The sequence below is a fragment of the Polyergus mexicanus genome, unplaced genomic scaffold, assembly GCF_030449975.1.
Source record: "Polyergus mexicanus isolate NDT 795.1 unplaced genomic scaffold, iyPolMexi1.0 SCAF_7, whole genome shotgun sequence".
NCBI lineage: Eukaryota > Metazoa > Arthropoda > Insecta > Hymenoptera > Formicidae > Polyergus > Polyergus mexicanus.
Window position 1 is genome coordinate 10240936 of NW_027223327.1, and position 21352 is coordinate 10262287.

Sequence of the window (21352 nt, forward strand, 5' to 3'; positions counted from 1 at the left end):
ACGCTCATCGTCATGCTTTTTCAAATGCAAACAAATTTTGCATTCGACCTGCATCGACCTATAGACACGCTATACGCGATTATCGGAGTCTGACTAACGGTCGGACGTGCTCTAGCAAGTAACTGTATCGTTCTAGAAAACAGCACAATACGTGCTCGGTGAGAGGTTAACTTGAGTTATTTGTGTTCATCCAGAAGCGCAGATCATCATATATGCGCAGAAAGAAAAATAAGGGAAAACGTAAAAAAATTGTTTGTCGAATAATGTAACGTAATAACGATACAACGATAACAACTTTTTATATGAATATGCATAACTCTTTGTAAATTTAGCTTTTTTTTATAAAAAGATTGAAGCTTTTCATAAAATGATTAAATTTACCAATTCTTACGAAAATGTACGAAAATGGCTCGATGACCGGTTTGCCTCAAAGGAGCAACAGTTTTTTTGGCGTGGCATCCACAAATTGTCAGAGAGATGGGAAAAATGTATAGCTAGCAATGGGCAATACTTGGAATAGAATATTTTTTATCATTTTCATACAATAAACGTGTATTTTCTATACAAAAATTCCGGTTTCATATTTATACCTAACCCTGGTACGTGAGAAGCTTGCGAAATATCTTTAGAACACAATATCTGTGTGATCTTTATACAGTTCCCTAGTTTTCTATTTGCTTTTAAACATTAATATTAGACACTAGCATATAATAAATAACAAGAATAGGAGACGTTAAAAGAGGAATTAAGAAGAAACACGTATACCTATTGTGTCTGTAATGTCTGATAATATTCGTGAGATTCTAATCGTTGCAGCGTGTAACTCGTAATCGTAACTCGTGACAATCGTGCACTTTTGTCCCCCTTACTCGACCTGACCCAAGCCACGAAGTCGAGAAAATCGTTCGTGGATATACATATATAAATGATCGTTTGGCATCAATTATATATATTTTTTTATTGAACTTTTCATTATGATTTTATTATCATAAACTACAGACATTTTATTGTTGAGATATTTAACAATTAAGATAAGATATATTAAAAGAGAGTTTATTTTATTCTAAATGTAAAAAGTGTAGCTAGAGAGTATAGCTAAAACAATCGATATCTTTTTTTATACTTATATCTTTATTTTTATATTTATACGAATTTATTATTATACGAAAATAAGAGCTAATTTGTTAGTTTATAATGAGTGCTAAATACAGATATAAATAACGATATAAATTTGAAGAAGTATACGCTTTTATGTATGCTGTGTGTGAATTTTGCAGTACACAATATTCGTATTAGTATACTTTCAAGTTTTTTTTAACAAATAACCGAAACATTTTTCTTTCTACATTTAGAGAAATATTTAATCCAAAGATGATAATTTTTATTAACAGAAATTATTTTGAAATTATAATTTTGTTTTTAACTTTTCCATCAATAGAAGGCATTCGATAATTTTGAGATATTCTGTATTACAATTATTATCTTTATTTCTATTCCTATCTATATTTTATCGTATTATAGGAAGAGAAATATCTCGAATCGAGGATATGGGAGTATGAGAATGGATACATTGGCGGGGTGAGAGGTGGGGGAGAGCTTTACGCTCGAGTCATGCATTGAATAAGTCATGAAGGATCCTGGTGATAAGCGATTTTATCATTCGGCGAGAAACCGTGCGACTGCGAAATGGGAACAAAGTGGATGAATGTTGTGCATTACGAAGTTTACACACAAACAAAAATATTTTTTACAATTTACATTTCTCTCTCTCTCTCTCTCTCTTTTTGTTCTTAGCGCTCATTACAAGTTAGTCCATATTTTCGAAAAATTTCATTGATTATACTTTGTTTTGATTATACTTTGTTTATACTTTTTATATGTTTAGAATAAAAAAAAAGTGTAAATAGATGTTATATTATAAAAGCGTATAAAAATGTGCTGTAAAAGTACGCGAGGTAAGTATGCTGTAAAAGCGAAAGAGTTGAGGGCTATATTTGGAATATAATATCGCTGGGGGAAAGATAAGACGGCCGCGAATTTTTCCTGCTCGCTGGCTCTTCGATGAACCTCAAACGAGACTTTGAGGCGCGATGAAAGTTTTATAGAGGAAGTACGAGAACGAGGTAAGAGAAGAGAGGGAGCCGCGGGACTCCAAATTTTACGATCAACAAAGTCTTACTCTCGCATCCAGGAAAAGCGAAACGACTTGTCAGCCAATGTTTGCCTTTTCTTGATCTAAAAAGTTTTCGAAAAGCAGACTTGAAAGAGAGGGGAAGCGGTTCGAGTGAGATATGAATGAAGAATCGCGTTATTTATAAATTGAGTCGAACATATAAAACTAGCATAAAAAATGATTATTAGGTTCGGAAAAATTTCCTACGGTCATATTTTGAATTCTTGCATTATAATGCAACTTTTATATACATATAGCTAAGAAAAAAGTAGAAAGAAAGAGAGAGAGAGAGAGCGAAGCTAATAGAGGCAGAGAAAGAGAAGGGGTAGAAGAGAAATAAACCTGAAGCGGCCGATGAAGAGAGAGTACGAAGAGAAATAGCCGGCACAATCACGTGCGGGTTCGAAAGGTCAAGATCAAGTTGCCGAGAGAGATGCGATCTGGAACCCGAATACAGAGAGAAAAGGGAAGATACGACGAGAGAGCGTGGGAGAAAGAAGGAGAATAACGCGCTCCCCTGTACCATCGATTTTAAAAATAAGATGGCAATCGGCCAATACTCCTATTTGACCATACACAATTTTTTTTAAAGCAATTTTCGCCTTTCTCTTTGCCTCGTAGACGTAAGAGTGTGATGCTCCACGGCAATTGGATGATGATAGGCGGACAAGAGCGATTATATTTCGCGCAGTTTCATGTAAATCAAATAGGAATATAATATGTTTAACGCGCTATATGTTGATTTTTACGGTTAAAATATAGTTACAGTCTGGTTTTTTTATAAAAGAACGGGAAGAAGAAATGTGACAGCACGTTCTTTCAATATTGAAGAAGATGCGTTTATCTCTAAAACCTTTTGGGTACATGGTCGGGATAGGTAGTCAGGAATCGCTACTTCGAATTGGGGAGTCTTAATGAAAGCACGTGCGGATTCGCCTTTGTTGCTCGCTAAAGATTTCGACACAGCGGACGCAGCTTAATTAAGCGAAACCAGTATTACATACAATCCTGTCCGTGTTGCGTTTACACGTGCCGGGTGAATACCCACGTGAGTGCGCGTTCAACTATAACGGGTGTCTCAAATATAATCGATTATAATAGAATCGTCCGCTGATTTGTCTTGCCTTTTTTTTTTTTTTTTTTTTTTTTTTTTTTTTTTTTTTTTAAGTATCTGCAATATATTCGATTTGAATATCATATGGATTTACCATTCTACTTACATTTCTACAAGTTTTCTGTAATTCGAAAAATGGCAATAGTTTTGCAAAAGTTGAATCTACTATTATGAAAAAACATTTATCTCAAAAGACATTTGTTTTAGAATATTATCATTAAAATTTTAATTCATCGAATATGACATAAACAATATTTTACTTAGCACGCTTTTCATATATTGTACTCAAATGCTGGAAAAATCGCTACGATCTCATGTGATAAATTAAAAATTAAGCTGCGAGAACATCATGATGCAGAAATTCAAATACTATTTTTAGTTACACGAACATCTGTTTTACGTCGCATCTCGAATGGTCGGGTTTATTATAATCCTGTACGATTAACTGTGAGCCAAAGATGGGTATGGTGTGGACGAGGAAAGATCTCGCGAAAAGTAGCTTGTGGAGATCTGAGGCAAAGTTCGACTTTAAATGGAATCCCGCTCGTTTTGAGAAACTGCATACAGTTTAATTAAGCCCAGACCCATTTCGCTTGTGTCTACAAACGGTATTTTGCAGTAATTCCTCGACCAGTTCTCTCTCTCTCTCTCTCTCTCTCTCCTTCTCTGTTCAACTTCTCTATAGAACGGGTGCCAGTTGAAGGAAGTCCAAGTTCGCCTAAGTCTCGACTCCTAGAGTGTCCGTCCTAATGAATTGCTAAACTATCCCGAATCGCCCCTCAAACGAAAGCTCGTCTTGCTTGAACGGCTATCCCGCTTTGTACTCCGTTTAATGCTCGATTAATCAAGAGTATTAATTTCGACAAAAGTAAGAAAGTTTGAAAAATTGAGAAAATTTTATCCGTCAATATTTAATAAAAAAATGATTAGAATTAACTGCTTGATGTTAATTTCAACGGAAAAGAGAAAAGTGGTATTAAGAAAATTTAGCTTTCATCAATTTAGGAAGCAATGGAGAATTATTATTATTATTATTTTTTTTTCTTTTTTAAATAATTTAGTCTTGTACATTTATATATAAAACTTTATTGTACTTTTTCAAATTTATTTAGCGAGTTAATTCAGGATTATGATATTTCGAGAGCAATTACTTTTAATTCAAGAAATTTTCTGGTATCACGATTGTTATTGTTTTATAATTTTAATCATCTTATTCTGCATAGCATTTTATCTCATTTTATTCAAAATCATTGAATATGTTCGATATTTGTTTGAAGTATCTTAAGGCTATTAATTCTAATTTTCTTTTTATTGGAATCTTCTATTGTATATAGATATTTTTTAGAAGTGCAAGTATAATAAGTAACAAATTCTACCGCTTGTTGTATCTTAATTGTTTGCTAATACGTGTAGAGAGGTAATGTAAATTCACTGGTATAATTAAATAAAAATTAGTATCCACACAGTTACATGCGATAAATTATGATTTGATTACTAATAGCTGCTGGAATAATGAAGGTTAGTTGATTACGTACTGCGAGATTCTCAGAATAGCAAATCCTTTCACAGTTTAATGTCGCAACGAATAATATTATATAGAAACTAATAATATATAATCCCTATATCATACATATTATGATCAATACAATTATGAAATTCTAGCATTAATAGTTAATTGTGTAAGAGACTAATAAAATACGAATAAAAAAATAGGAAACAGGAAAGAGGAAATAGGAATAGGAAAGAGAGAGAGGGAGAGAGAAAAAGGCAAGAAAAGTGAAAGACAAGGACAAATGACGAATGTGCAACAGGGATTGATGATGCAGCAATGTGGTGGGGGTGGACGCAGGAGGAGGGAGAAGATATCGGAGCGGGGATAGAAATAAAATTACGAGGCTGTTTACAGGAGGCTGTTAAAGCGATCTAACTCATGGCCGGCCATTGCTCCCGCCAGGCTTGGCTACGCACTTGCGACGTTATTCACGCTTTATACAGGTCGCCCCAAACGTAACTTTAGTTTTGCGACTCAAGAATCAAGAATAGAGAACTGCTTATTATAAATTTATTAAGAAAAAAAAAATAGCGTTAAGTTTATTTCACGAAATACGGGAGCAATCATAGCTCGATGATTTCTACAAATTGAAGAACAGAAGAACAAATGGAAGAGAGGGAGAGTGTATTGTATACGCGTTCTCGCTTCAGTATCCTCGTCCAGCGACTTGCAAGCGAATTAATACTCGACTGTTACTTCGCTTGTGCACGTTGCACCCCAAGGCATTCTGCCCTTTGAGGGCAATTCCCCCCTGATCCGCATTCCCGCCTTCCTAACCACGTCTTTGTCGAAGTAAACTCAACGACTCCAACGCAGGAATTCCGTGCGAAGTATTTATTCATCAGCGTACCGGGGGTACGCTGAACACAGCCGTTACAAGAATTTCATAATGCCGCTGTCACGCGCTGTGCTATTGATTGAAGGATCGTCTTTTCCCCCTTCCCCGCTCCTCGTTAATTTCCTGCCACCACAAAAAATGTTGCCAGCGATTAGGAATGATGAGGAAGCTTCTATAGTATCCTGCGAAACGATTTATACAGGAAGATATTGATTTTCAGCAACATTTTAATTTTTAAGAGGTTTTATAATTTATAAAATAAAGTCGGCAAGAAGTCACTGAAATTCTTTTGCTTAAAATTTATTTATATTTTTTTAAATTAAAAGGATGCATAAAATGTTATTGATTAGAAAGGTGTGTATGATTGGCCTCAGTTCGATGAAAAAAATAATATTCGCGTCCTGAAGAAGCCGTAGTGAGAAGACATTCGATGTTTCCGGGACACCTTGTATATGTATGTATATATATATATATATATATATATGTCTCATATATATACATGCCTAGCAGAGACATAGATATAAGAACACGTGGATAGAAATGTGTCTACTTACGCTGGAAACACGTCCACTTCGCAACTCGCAGGATATAATACCGTTTGATGACGTCATTAAGCCAGAGCTGGCTTATTGTTTCTCGTAAAATGTACGTGCAAACGCGTCATCTCTCTCTATCTCTGGATGGTTTTCTTAGTTAAGCTTTGTCCATACATGTCATCGGAAGATATCCTTCTCAACAGGATATTCATTGTAAACAGAGTTAAGGCCAGCAGTTTATTTTCAAAGATGATTCGACGAAGAATTGTCAAATTGTTTTAAACTTATATTTTTTAAAATCGAGATTACAAAATTTCATACTTTTTAATTGGGATTAAAATTAGGATTGTAAGGGTAGATTTTAAGGGATGGAATGTTTTAAAAAATTTTTAATGATTGCAAAATCCTTTGAATATATCAATATATATATTATATATATATATTGTATATAATATTAGATTATATTGGTACATTAAAAATTTATTATATATCTGTCAAATAAAGTTAAGTCAGCGTTGGATCTTTTAATACACGTCTTTCGCGAAAGATATTTTTAAAAAAAGCTCAGGTCACTTTATATGACAGAAACTTTATCTGAAAGAAAATATAGAAAAACGCGATATAAAAGAAGTTTTGCAATTTAATATTATAAACATATGGGAGGGAACATCAGCATCTATATTTTTTCATTATTTCTTCAATTTCTTTTTTTCTATATTTTTTCTATATGTTTTCTTTCTTTTTTTGTGTGAGTCTATCTTAATTCGAAACTTTCGCGCTCTCGTTTTTTCATCGTCGCGGTTTATATTTTCTAGGATATTAACTATAAAATCAGTTATAAATTTATAATTAAACGCAATTTAGTGCATGCAGCACGCGCATATTCTTACGAAAGTGCCACCGAAAATATGCATCATTCCGCACTGATTGAAACATCGTTCAAAGACAAAATTTCTTAACATCTCGTATCGTGATTTTTAAGAATGATTGATAATGCTAAACGACGTGCATAAAAAATTATAATGATTTTAATGTTAGCGTTGATAATATTTTTAATAATAATAATAATAATAATGTTACAATTGTAATGTGATGATTTTTTTTTTTTTTTTATTGCAGGAGAGCTCACCTTAGGACTTGCCTCGAGAAGCTGAAGCTGCTGGTGCCACTTGGGCCTGAAACTTCGAGGCACACCACGTTGGGTCTTTTGACAAAGGCCAAGCGTTTTATCAAAGTGAGTCTGATGGATTTTATCAAGATAGACTTGATGGAAAATTGAAGGCAAATCATAGAAAGTGCAAAAGATAAAAAATTTCTGAGAACAGAAACTCTTTTATCTTCGATAATTAGTGATTACTTCAAGTTGGTGTCCAAAGTTTGTCATACAATAGTATCATATATAATGAGAAAGAACAATTATCAGTTTGAAAAATTACACAAGACCTAAGGTTCGAGATATAACAGGCGAGATGTAACCGGTAGCTCATTCGAAACTTATTGTTTCTTAGTTGAAATAAACTCGGAAGGAACAAAAATGAGGGCGAAGAAAGAGCCACGCGATATAAAGAAAGGCAGAGTAAGAAGGTGTCGCAGCAAACGGAGTGGCGACGCACACAATGGATGCGTAGTTAGTAAATTACATACTGCCAGGGACAATGGCATGTGTGTACTGTGTGAGTGAGTGCGTGTTCGCACGTCGGTGTTTTCCACGCAGTCTACGGAATGACGCAGATAGAGAAGCACACACAGATTCTAACAGGTGACGAGGGTGCTAAGCAACACACGTCTCTTGTTTCCGTTAGCAATAATAGCCTTTGCAAATAATACTTAAAATATACACTATTTCTTCGTTCACTCTATGTACATATATACACGTTCCAATGCATATTCTCGAGGTGTACTTAACGTGATAGTATGACTTGCTCGGTGTTTTTTTTTTTTTTTTTTTTTTTTTTGAGATTTTAAGTTTCTCCTTTGTTTTCTTAATATAACGAAAAATTTCTTAAATATGTTTAGATACCGAGTTTTTATTGATATAAATTTTGCTAAAACGTATAAATGTTCATGAAAATTATCAACTTAAATAAATTATTACATAATTTTAATACAAATAAATTTAATTAATGAGAGACAAGTATTTAAAAATGGTAAATATTATTTTATAATATATCATAAAAAGGCGCTTACATGCTGAGGTAATTTATAATCATCTGTCAGAATTTGTGCATTTGTATACTCGCGACACCCTGTAGAATGGCGAGCAGCAGTGCGTATCCACCGTTCATTCGTGCATGCGTAGTCTGCGTGGGAGACTTAGCGTGTACATCAATCTGACCCGCAGGTACCTATGTACATTATATGCTTGCGTTAGATACGTTAGAAAAATGTTCACCAGTCCGCCATTTGAGGAGGAAAGTTGCTACGCACAGTTTAAATGAATCCGTAAGATTATTATAATAGCAAAAATATAGTGATATTTTAACGTAAAAAAAAATCATTTTAACACGAAAATATGCAATACTTGGCTATCAGAAAATGTTAAGAATATGTCGTAAAACTGAAACTCTTTCGGAATCCGACATTTCGCGTGCAAAGATTCAGAGACAATAATAGAATAATTATGATAGCAGGGTGAAAAAAATTTGATCGGCGAAATAGAGGAAGGGAAGATGGAGGACGAAGGAAGTAAAGTAAAAGAGAATAAATGGAAGGTAAGAAGGCAGCGGGAAGAGGAGTTGAGAGACACGAAAGTGTCGTTTCTCTGCGAGAATAGCTTATATATCCCCACGAGGAAGAATGCTCAGAGAAAGGGGTGAAATGAGGGAAGAGGGGTGAGCAGAGGAGCGAAGCAGACTTGTATTTTGCGCGGTTGGCGACGTGTAATTCTTCATTTGTTCGCCCCTCTGAACTTTTTCCCTCCTATTTTTCGCCTTATCTTCGTCTTATCTTTTTCACACTTTCGATGAGACATCTTCGTCGCCATCTTTATGGCTAATTATTTTACGCTCTCTCATCTTTATTTTTTACTCTATTCATCCCTTGGCATAACATTTTTATCAAGACTTTCTGAGAGAAATTTAGAATTTTTTAAAAATGCTTTAATGTTTTTTTTGTTTTTTTTTTTTTGTTATCTATACATGTAAAAAGAAAAATTTTACATCAACTTTGTAATGATATTGAACATGTTTCTTATTAATTACGTGGCAAAGTGTTGGCAAGAATTTTGATGCCGATTAATACCACAGTCAGTGACACAACGTAAACGATAGGAGTGAGCCGAGTTGTGGGGTCGGTCGATTTACTTTACGAAGAGGTTCACCCTGTCTCACCCTCGCCTTAACCTCATTTTATCTACGTTGTAAATTCATATCGAGCCGAATGGAAATCGAGCACGAAGTCAGAAACTTTCCTACGAGCGTGGTACCAGCCACATCGGCATAAACACACACGCAGATACATTTCGCCTATCGTGTGGAACTGTTATCTGCGATCAGGTGATTCCGTCACCTGCTACTTCCACCCTAGTGCCATCCACCCCACGCTCGGGGATCGCCATTGATTTCTAGCCACCGTCTTACTATTCCAAGTTCGCAGTACGAGAATATACAAGACCGACAATAATAGCGAAACAATCTGTATTCGCATAAATTTGTTTGGGAATGATCAGTGGCTACTACAATAACATTTGATTAACATTTGCTATTATGATCAAATTTTTTGATAATTCAGATTTAAAGTTTTAATATCTCGAAGTTTCAAATTACAGTTTTAAAGTAAAATCTAGAAAATAAATCGGACACTAAAATCTCTCAAAAGTGCAATTTCGTGAATTTTCAAAATGAGATTCTAAAAAATCTCGTAATTAATGTACTTTAAATACTGCGTAGTAGTATATGCATTAGTGTTCTATTATTTCCCGTTCGGTAATTTGCACTGGAATTGGCCAGTCTCTTCTAGGTAAGCACTCATTGTTGCGTTACGAAATGGCATGTTGTGAACAATAGAAAGGAAATCGATTATCGGCCAGCATCGGTCAGGACAAAGAGAACGAAAAGATTTATATACATATATATGATGACAAATGAATGATTAAACTAAGTTTCACGTATAATGAAAATAGATTTTCTCACATACGATCAAAATAAAAAACTGCTAATAGTCTCCTATAGCCATTGTATAATATCGTAACTGTGTTAATATTTTTAATGAATCTTTTAGAAAATTAATATAATCTCTACTGTATTTTATTTTATATATATATATATATATATATATATATATATATGTGTGTGTGTGTGTGTGTGTGTGTGTGTGTGTGTGTGTGTGTGTGTGTGTGTGTGTGTGTGTGTGTGTGTGTGTCTAAGAATACATATTTATATATATAGACACACTATATATCATCATATTGGTTGTATTGCAGAATCTAGAGGACCGCGATCGTAAGCACATCATACACAAGGAGCAGCTGTCGCGCGAGCACAGGTTCCTGAGACGAAGGCTCGAACAGCTGACGAGCCAGACCGGCCTCCACGGCCTTCACGCGCTTCACGGCCTCCACGGGCTAAGTACGAGCGCGCCGACCGGCTCCGCGACCGCTGCAGCCGCTGCCGCTGCCGCCGCCGCATCCGCGGCAATGCTGTCTAAGCGGCGCAGCATCTCCGAGTGCTCCCTGGGCACGGCGTCCACCAGCTCCACCGGGAGCTCCATAAACTCCGACAGGTCTGCTGGCAGTCCATCCGTCTCGGAGTCCGGTGAGTACGACTGCGAAATGTCATTGTACACGTTACGTCAAAGACCTGTTTTTCCAATTACTTCAGATTTTCACAAAAGTATAACTTTTCGATGCCCTTTCAACATGCTCTTGCAACATTATATTTGATTTTAAAATTATAGAGTATAATATTAATTGTCAAACTTCCATAGATTTATTATACTCGAAAAATCGCAAGCATTCTATATAATCAAAAAACATCCAACAAATCATTACATGAGTTTACCGTAAAACTGACATTTTGACTGAGATTCTGGTATTTTATATATTATTAATATAATTATAATCTTTGACGGAAATAAAATAATAAATGCAATAAAACACATTGATTGTCCGTAATAATTTACAATTTATTTATTTTTTAATCGTTCCTCTTCCTCGGATTAAGATCCTTTTCGTGTAGCTTATCGCGTTATTGAGGCAAAGCTTTCAAAGTATTCGACAAGTATCCTAGGATTTTCGTCAGCAACGTTATCTTCTCTCCCTGGTCAGCCGATTAAACCTTAATCGTCGCGAGTCGTAATTAAGACGGAAAGCGGCACGATAGAAGAAGCCACGTCAAGACTGCTCTATCTGCGTCGTAAAATTAAATGCGAGTGGATCTATTTAATTTCCCGAGGCGTCATTGTTTAAGCATGGAGTATGGCCGTGCACATAACACGACAGAGACGTACGTACACATATACGCACACACAGACATACACAACCTCACGCCAATTATATCACAGCGCACAGAATTGCGCGAGCGATTTTTCGAATATAAACTTGCGATTGTCTGTTTGTTTCATGATAAAGAAGGAATGAAAGAAAGAATAAACGCTCGTGAATTGTTTATATGAATCTAATATTTTCTATTTTTTAAGTTCGACGTAATATGTTTTTATCTCTTAATTTTTATATTTACGGACTCAATGATGAGAGGAGATATTGCTAAATATCTCGATTATCGATTCATTTACGAGCGTTTATTCTTTCGCACTAATCCGCGATTTTTATTATCCGACGATATTTGAGATTACGCGATTATATTCTTGAATAAGGTTTCAAAAATTAGAATTATTGTGTTAAGACACCATTATGGCGTCGTAAAAATGCATTCGCCACCGCATGAAATATTGCAGCATGCAGGGAGGGTGGATGGGTTTTTCAAAGGAGTTGAACTGGAGAGAAAGGAGGTCGAGCCCGGTGGGGAAGATGAAGGAAATCGAAAGACTGTCGGTGGAGGTATACGCGCGAAGGGTGGACGTTGAAATTGATGATCCCGTGGGAATATCCCCGGCGATGCACTTATCATAAGTCACGTGTGCCACGTCGGCGATTTTTCGAAAGCCACCCTGAATTTTCCGCGCTTTTTTATTTCGTTCATAATAGCGGCGTTCATTTCCATCGTTAAATATCTTTAACACATTTGGTTGGCTAAGAAACACATATTGCTTTTTTATGTTCTTCTTACACCGATGATATGCATGTTGACATATATGGCGCAGTGCGCGCGTCTAGACGTCATAATTACAAAGTAATCATCTGGTCATTACGAGTTACGTTCACCTTGCCGATTTACATTTATGTAAGAGAGAGAGAGAGAGAAAGAGAGTGTTATAATTAAGCGACGTTCAATGCTTCCCCCTTTCTTCTTTACACATATAATTATTTCAAGACGATTTCCTTTTAGCATTTTAATGTTATGAGATCGTCACGCTTAAATAAATTACTAAACATGATAACATTCTTCCTTATAATTTGCTATTTTAGGTATCGGTAAAGAATTTGCCTGATCAGCTGTACAACGCACTAGAATTAAATATCATAGTCACACGAGACGCGTGGGAAACTATTGTTAATTTTCTTTTTATTAATATATTTACGATCTTTTCATCCATTTAAATATCATTTCTCTAAAGCAAAATTGTGTCATGTCACTTCAATTTCAGAGTCAAAAAGAAATCTTGTCAGAAGTGGGATTCGAACCCACGCCCACAGAAGTGGACTGCGACCTGAACGCAGCGCCTTAGACCGCTCGGCCATCCTGACGTTATAGTATTACATTAACCATGGCTGAGACATAAGGTTTGTTCTTTATAGCTGAAACTGGATCGAGAAATATAATATATATATATATATTTATATTTAAATATATATATTTTAAAGTTAGAGAAAAAAAGAGAAAATAAAAAGTGCAAGGAGTTCAACTATAAAGAATAAATCTCTTGAATTATAAATGGAATCTTATCATTTATTAATTTAATTTAATTTATTTAAACAATCTCATACAACATTAAGACGCCAGAGAAGGTATAATTATTTTTAAATAACTATATATATGTATGTGTGTGTGAAGAAGAAAAGAGAGTGAAAAAAAATGATCCTCATCCAATCATCTCATAACATATGTATAATATATATAATTTTTCCTATTCTATTTGAGACCTAAAGCCAATGAATGATAATTCTTTAGGAATAATTAATTCTAATTCTCAAATGATTTTTCGACACTTTACTATTTTCTCTCCACTTTTTATAAAATTAAAAAATCTAAGGTAGAGCTTTTTCTATATTTTCAAATCTCGGTTAAATTTTCTATGTCTCTTAAATTTTTTCGATTACCGATTTTAATTCAAGTCGAATTGGGGAATATAATTGAAAAATTACAGAAAGAGAAATGATTTAACTGAATGAATAATTTATCGATTTTCAATGAGCCTTTGTGCACCTGCTCTTACACGTCGTGTTTTCATTCGATATATTTAAACTTACAATGGCAAGGAAAGAAGGAGAAGAGGCAGAAATGGTGAAACTATTTGTCAACAGTCGTGCATATGTACTTACAGTCGTCGTTGGTGAATTATATCCGCGGATGTAGTGTGTGTGTGTGTTTTTTTTTTTTTTTTTTTTTTTTTTTTTTTTTTTTTTTTTTTTTGACCGCCCGGTATTTCTCGGCGAGACTTTTTTCGAAAGTTTTCCTTGTGTTCGAGATGTGTGTACGACGCGATTGCGTATCTCTCACGCACATCACGTGACCGGTCGAATACTGACCGGTGACTATATACTTTAGTGCATCGTTTTACGAAGTTATTATAACTGATTTGGAATATAATCGAGATTTAATCATGGATCGATGATGCGTATAAATAGATTAAAATAATTCGTTCGTCGAACGTGGGCGGAAATTAATGATTTGAGATCGAGAAAGACAATTTGGCACGGGAAACCTATCTCTTTCTCTCTCTATCTTACATCGAAATGTCATTCTATTGCTTTATATAAGGTAATTTAAAGTTGAGCGAGTCGTATAAATTTATGTGAATCTATTTGCACGATTGATATTTACGTTATCTAATATTGAATTGTTGCATATGAAAAATATCTGCGTGCATGCACCTACGTTAAAATTAACGTTCAAACGAGCTAAGAGTTAATTATCGCGGCCGTAGCAAATATTATCGTTATCTGCCGTCAACCGCCACCCCAGCTCCTCCCCTTTGCCTCCCTTTTCTTCCATTTGTTCCTGATAAACATGCGGACACGCAACAGGACTGCGCCATGCTGTTTATTACCGTATGATAACGAGGAATGATTAATTGAGAGGGAAAATGCGACGGGGACGGCGACTTATTTTTATTCCCTCTGAAAATTGAAATTCATTTGCTTAGCAAGTAATCGAAAACATCGACGAATATTTCGCGTATTTTTTACGTTCTACGATAGGGGGATGAGGAACGACGAATTCGGCGATGCCAAGGGTGGGTGCGCACGACGCTGGTTTTAATGAACTCTTTTGCTCGCCACTCGTGCAACCCTTAAACCACCGTTTTAACCAGTGTCTCTCAAGTCGCACCACTCGGCTCTTTCTCTCTCTACAATTTTCACCGATCAATATCCGCAACCGATCGCGAGATAACATTTATCCTACATTTTATACTATAGTCTATTGTATATTCCTATATTAGTATAAAAATTTTGTATCTCATATTTGATATATTAGAATATTTTATAATTTGATTTATTTTAAGTTTATTTTTTACTCGTTTGTTTCTTCTGCTACTGTTTTGAGCGTCACTGTCACCTGGACAGGTTAGCGATGTCGACAACGTAGAGGGGTGAGAAGCGGGAAGCGGGTAGTGACGAGGGCAGATCTGGTTCGCTTAGTGTGACGAGAATAGAAGCATGTTATTGATTATGGAAAAATACCCCCGGTTCAGAGCTACGCGAAGGGGGAGGGAGGGTGGTTCGCAAGTGTGGTCGACACCCCCTCGTCTTCTTCCAGCCGTGTCTTCCAGCTGGTGTTATGGCTACTGTACACCCCGCAATCTCTCTCTCTCTCTCTCTCTCTCTCTCTCTCTCTCTCTCTCTGTCGCGTTTTTCATTTGCCCCTTTTCCTTTCCTCTTAATCCGTCCTCCACCCTATTTGCTGTCTATTATTTCTTCATCTGACGGTAAACGTCATAATAACGGCGCATTCTTACCGGCACTCGTCCCTCTCTCGTCGATCAGCTGGTGTGTGCAGTTGGCACATTGGGGTGTCTTCTTACGTCACAAAAAATAGTGCTTTCGATTAGGAAGAAATATTATTTGGGGCTCTTATTCATCGGACAAATTCAGTATTAAATTATTCGATATTAAATATTGTCATATTACTAAATTTACAATCCACAAATCAATCGCATGTTTCTTAATCTGTGAATTTTTTGGAAGCATTTGTTGGGAAATAGTTCGTTATAGGACGAAAATGTGATATATTATTTAAAACGAGCTTGGTAGAGATTTAGGAAGCGACCGCAAATACATAGCTAGAAACATTTTTTGATTTTGATAACACAAGTGATTTATCCGTTTTTCTTTGTCAGACGCGCAATGTTTAAATGAAGAATTATTTTATTATCTCTATTGCTCTCTTTCAGATTATAACAGATTATGAACAAAAATCTGTATTTTCTGTTATAGACGAAGTGGATGTGATCGGTTATACGAGCAATCAATCGGATACCGATGATCATAGTAGCGTACAGAGTAGTAGCGACAGCGGTGTCGCGATGTCCACCTCCAGGCTGACTCTTTCCGAAATGATGGACAATCTTTAGGTACGTATACAATCTGATTAATTTCGAAACAAGATACATGTGGAATTCTACTCTAAAGGAAATAAAAACGAATTATATTTGAATTAAAATAGGATTTGCTTACGACTATAATTATTAAAATACATCGGATTAAACAATTAATTATATGGTCGCGTCCTATGATAATAATAATAAAAAAAAATACGCTAAGCACGGAAAATCCATTAAGAGTATAAGACGTCATCAAAGGAACAAAAATCGAAAGATAAGAATAGAAAGTGGAAGAGTAGATGTTTGACAAATAAATTCTCACATTGGTTCCTCTGCGCTGTTTGCAGACAAAGAGGCGGCGAGATGGCGGCGAAAGAAGAAGCGGTTGAAAAAGAGAAAAGGATAAGAGAGGGAAAGATAGAACGAAAGGAAGAACATCCATTGGGGCGTACGAAAATTGACGGCGTGAGAGATATCGATTCATACACACATAACATATACACACGAAATGCACATTTAAATTCATATTTGTGTCCTTCCAAAATGGCCTGGCTGGCAAAGTAACACTAAAGAAGAAGAAGACTTTCGAGTGTTGCACGACTTTACGAAGACTTTCAGAGAACGGAGAAGATTTCAAAAATCAGAAATCACTAAAGAGTAGGAGATGTAAAAATTCGGAAGACATTAATCCTAATACAATAAAAAAAGAAGAAAATAAAGAAGAGATGAAGTCGTCTTTGATATCATCTTATTGTTAGTACTAGCCTACAACATAAAGAATAAGTACTTTTTGAGACTTTAGAGTCGTTAAAAATTTTTAAAAGGAGGAAAAATTGATTCGAAGATTATATATTAAATAATATTATAAATGCTTACAAAAGAATCCGAAAAAAATAAGAGACGTGAAAAAGAAAAATTATTTTGACAACAAGAAAAAACAGGCCATCTTACAAAAACATTTGTCATATAAAAATATAAGAAAAGTAGAGAAAAGTTTAAGCGAAAGAAAAAGAAAGAATATCGAAAAGGAAAGATATTATGTTAAAATCTTATTGCAAATTATGTTTGGCATCTTAAAAAGAAGGCAATATCCAGAAACATTCAATGACTAAGAAAATCAAAGAAGAAAGTTTTAGATAAAGAAGAAAATCAATAAAGAAGATACTTTCTGAAAGTTATGAACGCAGACTGGAAAATTGCAGCACATTTTCCAAAATGACAGTAAAACATGATGTTATACATTGAAAGAAAAATAAAGAAAAAAACTAGAAGAAAAGACAGAAGAAAAAAGAAATAAAAACTGAAAATTAATTAGAAAGAATAAGAAATGAGAGAAAAAGTCTAAAAATAAATACGAAGAAACTAAAAAGATTTTGCCAAGAAGAAAGCCAGCAACTTTTCGAGATGGGGTTAACTTGGATAAAAGAAGGGACGGCAATATACGAAATAAGAAAACAAGACGAAAAGGTAACGAGCGCGACTTTGAAGAATGCAAAAAATAAAGGGGACAGTTGTAAATTATCAAGACGGAAACTCGCAGCAACATTGTACATATTTTTAAGAACAAACAAGTTTATTGAGAGAGCGTAATATGCGAGAGAGAGAGAGAGAGAGAGAGAGAGAGAATGGATGAAAAAAAAGAGAGAGAGAAAAAGTAAGAAATTAAATGAGAAGTGGAAATGTTTGACAAAAGCAATAGGAAAGTTCTTTGTTTTGTTGCAGGCTTAATTCAGATTCTCGCAGAAACGAATAAAATAAGGCGTTGATTGATCATTTCGAGACTCGATCGTTGAAACGTGCATTTTTTCGATTTACTTTTCACAATATTTGACAAAATAAAAAATTTATTCTTAGAAATATATGAAGAATTTAATTATATATATAATTAATTAATTAATTATTTTTGTTTTAAACTATGGAGATTGATTCACAAATAATTCTTAATTTTTCAATTAATATCGTAATAAATTTTTAATTTGGTTCTAAAAATGTAGAGGGAGAGAGAAAGAGAGAGAGGGGGGGGGGAGAGGAGGATGGAGGGAGGAGGGAGGGAGGGAGAGAGAAAGAGAATAAAAATATATAGAAATATATAAAATAAAAACAAAATTAATATATAGAAATTAATTTATAGAAATTTACAATTATGTCAAAAACAAACTATATAGTTAAAATTATAATTTTATAAAGTATATTTCTAAAAAAACAAATTTATAGTTTTATCATAATTAATTTAGAAATTTATTTTATAGAAATTTATTACGAAATTAGTCGAAAAATTTGGAAGTATTTACGAAGCAATCTGTTAACTCAAAATGACAAAATTATTTATTATAATAATTTGTAATATATATTGGATAGATTATATAAAATTATTCTACAAAAAAATTTATTCGTAAAATTGCATATTTAATTTTAAATTCAGATTATATATATGCAGTATTTGGAATCAATTATAATATGTTAATGCCATAAAATACGAAATTATTTTTATAGTATAAAATTGTGTATAAAAATTAGAATTATTTAAAAAATTATATAAATCCAAAACATAAAGTCATTTTCCAAACTAAATTGCGAATTTCTTCCATTCAATGATATTTAAATAAACATACAAAGTTCATATAGTTCATTAAGTAAACTTATTAGGAAACAATCCCTGCGCCGTCGCCATGTTTGTAAGAGGAAGTAAATAAAAATTTGCATAAAACTTGACATCGCGTAATATAGAAAAATGTGAGGAAAGGAAAAACGTATTCAGAGAATGAACAGAAAAGAATAAGATATAGAAAGACAAATGGCTGATATCTCAATGAATAATGAATTGCGATTAATTAATAAACTACGATATGAACACAAGTGAACGGATACACACACACAAACATGTACACGTATATATTAAGTCATTATTCTGTAATTAAGTGAGCAAAGCAAAGTATAAAAAGCAAAAAAAGTAAAATGATAACTATAATACGGCGTAAGTGATGTTTCATTATATATATATATATATATACACACACATAAATATAGAGTGTCCCTTATTTATAGATATAAAAATAAATGGAAAAAGCGCTGAGTGACTTTTGCTCTCGGCAGAATTTATAACGCATTTTGTTAATCTACTTGTTCTGGAAAGAAAGAAGGATTAAAAAACAAAATAAGAAAGTTATGAACAAAAGAAATGAAAAAATAACTAAAAAAAATATAAAATAAAATAAAAATTGAAAAGATAAGTATTATCAAAGATAATAATTCTATAGAAGAAAAAAATCTTAAAATTTAGGAGACATTATTATAAAAGAAACAATATATAGACTGCTGTATAAATACAATTGAAATAATAAGGGACACTCTAATACACATTCAAAGAGTACAAATTCCGCAAATCCCTCGTGGGGTCTTCTCGGGGCTGTTACCACCTTTTTATGTGATGCGTTTCTTTTTCACGAGAATGATCTTTGACTATTCCTAGATCAATCGTGAATGATTTATTAAGCAAACTAAAAGATAGTGGATCGAAAGTGATACAATGTCGCTGAGTTCATATTTCGATGGTATGAGCGCACGAAAAACTTATTGTGACGTAGAATAACATAGCAATTGACATTTTTTCTAATTTAATAAAGATAATATCTTTGAATAATTTTTCTCTTATCTTTTTTTATATCAAGAAATATAAGAATTATTGTTGCCTAAGAAGGAAATTAGAGAATATTGTATCACACATGTTAACTGAAATATAGGCATGGCAGACTACGAAACATTGAAAGAACTCAACGGAATTATAACGATTTCGATGCCTAATCTAAAAGAATATTGAAAGTCGGAATTCTCGGCTTAAAGGACAAAGATTCGTGCGGCAAGATTCTTTTGTAAGATACGCGTTAATGGATAGACTGACTACCAAATGTAATGGATGATCTCTGAAGACCGACGTTAAATTATAGGCAAACTTTTTCCTGAGCATATTTCGGAAAATATTCCCTCGTAGAACATATACCGTCGGTTAACCCTTTAACTTCCCTTCATATGTGAGATATATAAATTGGCCGGAGAATCTATCATTAAAGTGCAAGGACAAATTATATTGGAATAGCATGTATGGTATAATGTGTATCTCTTTTTCTATCACAATATTTATTCATAGATTTCTTTAGCAAATTCAAGAGAAACTTAATTATCTTAATTTGTAAATATTGTATATCCATACTTAAAATGATCGAAATTAGCGAAATATAACAAACAAAATTTCTGCTACTCGCAAAAAAGAATAAACATTTACAAATAACAGACTCTATCAATATGAATATGATGCGGTTCATTTGAGATACTTGGTTTTGTGAAAAAAGAGTCTATGATAAATTAATACTATGAGACTCCCTATACAAATGCATATTTTATTTTGAAAATATCATTTTTCGATATTATTTTTGTTTTTATTTCATTTATTATTTTATTATTTATATATATGTATTTATATACATACATACATATATATATATATACACACACACATATATTCGTTTCTCTTCTTTTCTTTTATTTAGTTTATTTTGAACATTTATTGTCTTGATATTTTTATTAAGATATAGTATTATTAATATTATATAGTAAAATTAATCGATGAAACGAAAATATATTCTGGTGATATTTAGTATTAAAAATTAAAAGCTTTGGCTGTATATTTAGAATTAAAACAAAATTGAAAAAAAATTTATAGAATTGAAAAAAGATATATTAAATTAAGGAACTTCTTTTTAAATCAAGAAATTTTTTAAGAAATTCCAGATCTTGGAAATAATTTAATTTTCTTATTTATTGTTTTTTTATATTGTAAGCAGTATTATATAATAAATAAAATTTTATAATAATTTTATAATAATATAAATGAATAAAAGAAAATTAAACGCGCGCGCACACACACACACACACACATATTTTATATAGAAAAATCATAGTACTTGTAGATTCTAATGATATTTTAAAATCAAAAATCTAAAATCTATTTAATCGAAAATCCAGGGATCTCTGAAAGAAAGGATAAAAAAATCTCAAATATATTACAAATTTAAGCTATAAACATTTTTTACGAATTAATATTAGATTTCTCTCTTTAATATATATTTTTTTAAATTAAAAAATAATTGATTTAAATACATATTTAAAAAAATTATAATCTTCAATTTATGAATTTAAAATTAAAAAAAAAAATTGTGAAATTTTAGTTCTAATTTCAAAGAAATTGAACATTTTTAATTTTTAATAAATATTCGATATTATACAATAAATATTTTGTTAAATTAATTAATTATGCTACATTTTA

General features: G+C 33.2%; 1 protein-coding gene and 1 non-coding gene across 4 annotated transcripts in view; one reads left to right on the top strand and one right to left on the bottom strand.

Annotated features, from left to right (window-relative positions):
- LOC138934848 (MAX dimerization protein) overlaps nt 1-18021 on the top strand; it is a 34078-nt gene extending 16057 nt beyond the window's left edge. For all 3 annotated transcript variants that reach the window (XM_070298972.1, XM_070298974.1, XM_070298973.1), the window contains exons 5-8: nt 7333-7447; nt 10634-10964; nt 15926-16062; nt 16380-18021. In XM_070298972.1, coding sequence (XP_070155073.1) covers nt 7333-7447; nt 10634-10964; nt 15926-16062 — 583 coding nt within the window. In that variant the 3' untranslated portion in view covers nt 16380-18021. The remainder of the gene's footprint in view (nt 1-7332; nt 7448-10633; nt 10965-15925; nt 16063-16379) is intronic.
- Nucleotides 12932-13015, bottom strand: Trnal-cag (transfer RNA leucine (anticodon CAG)). The gene has a single exon. It is a non-coding gene; the product is annotated as a tRNA-Leu (tRNA).
- Nucleotides 18022-21352: the final 3331 nt, after the last annotated feature.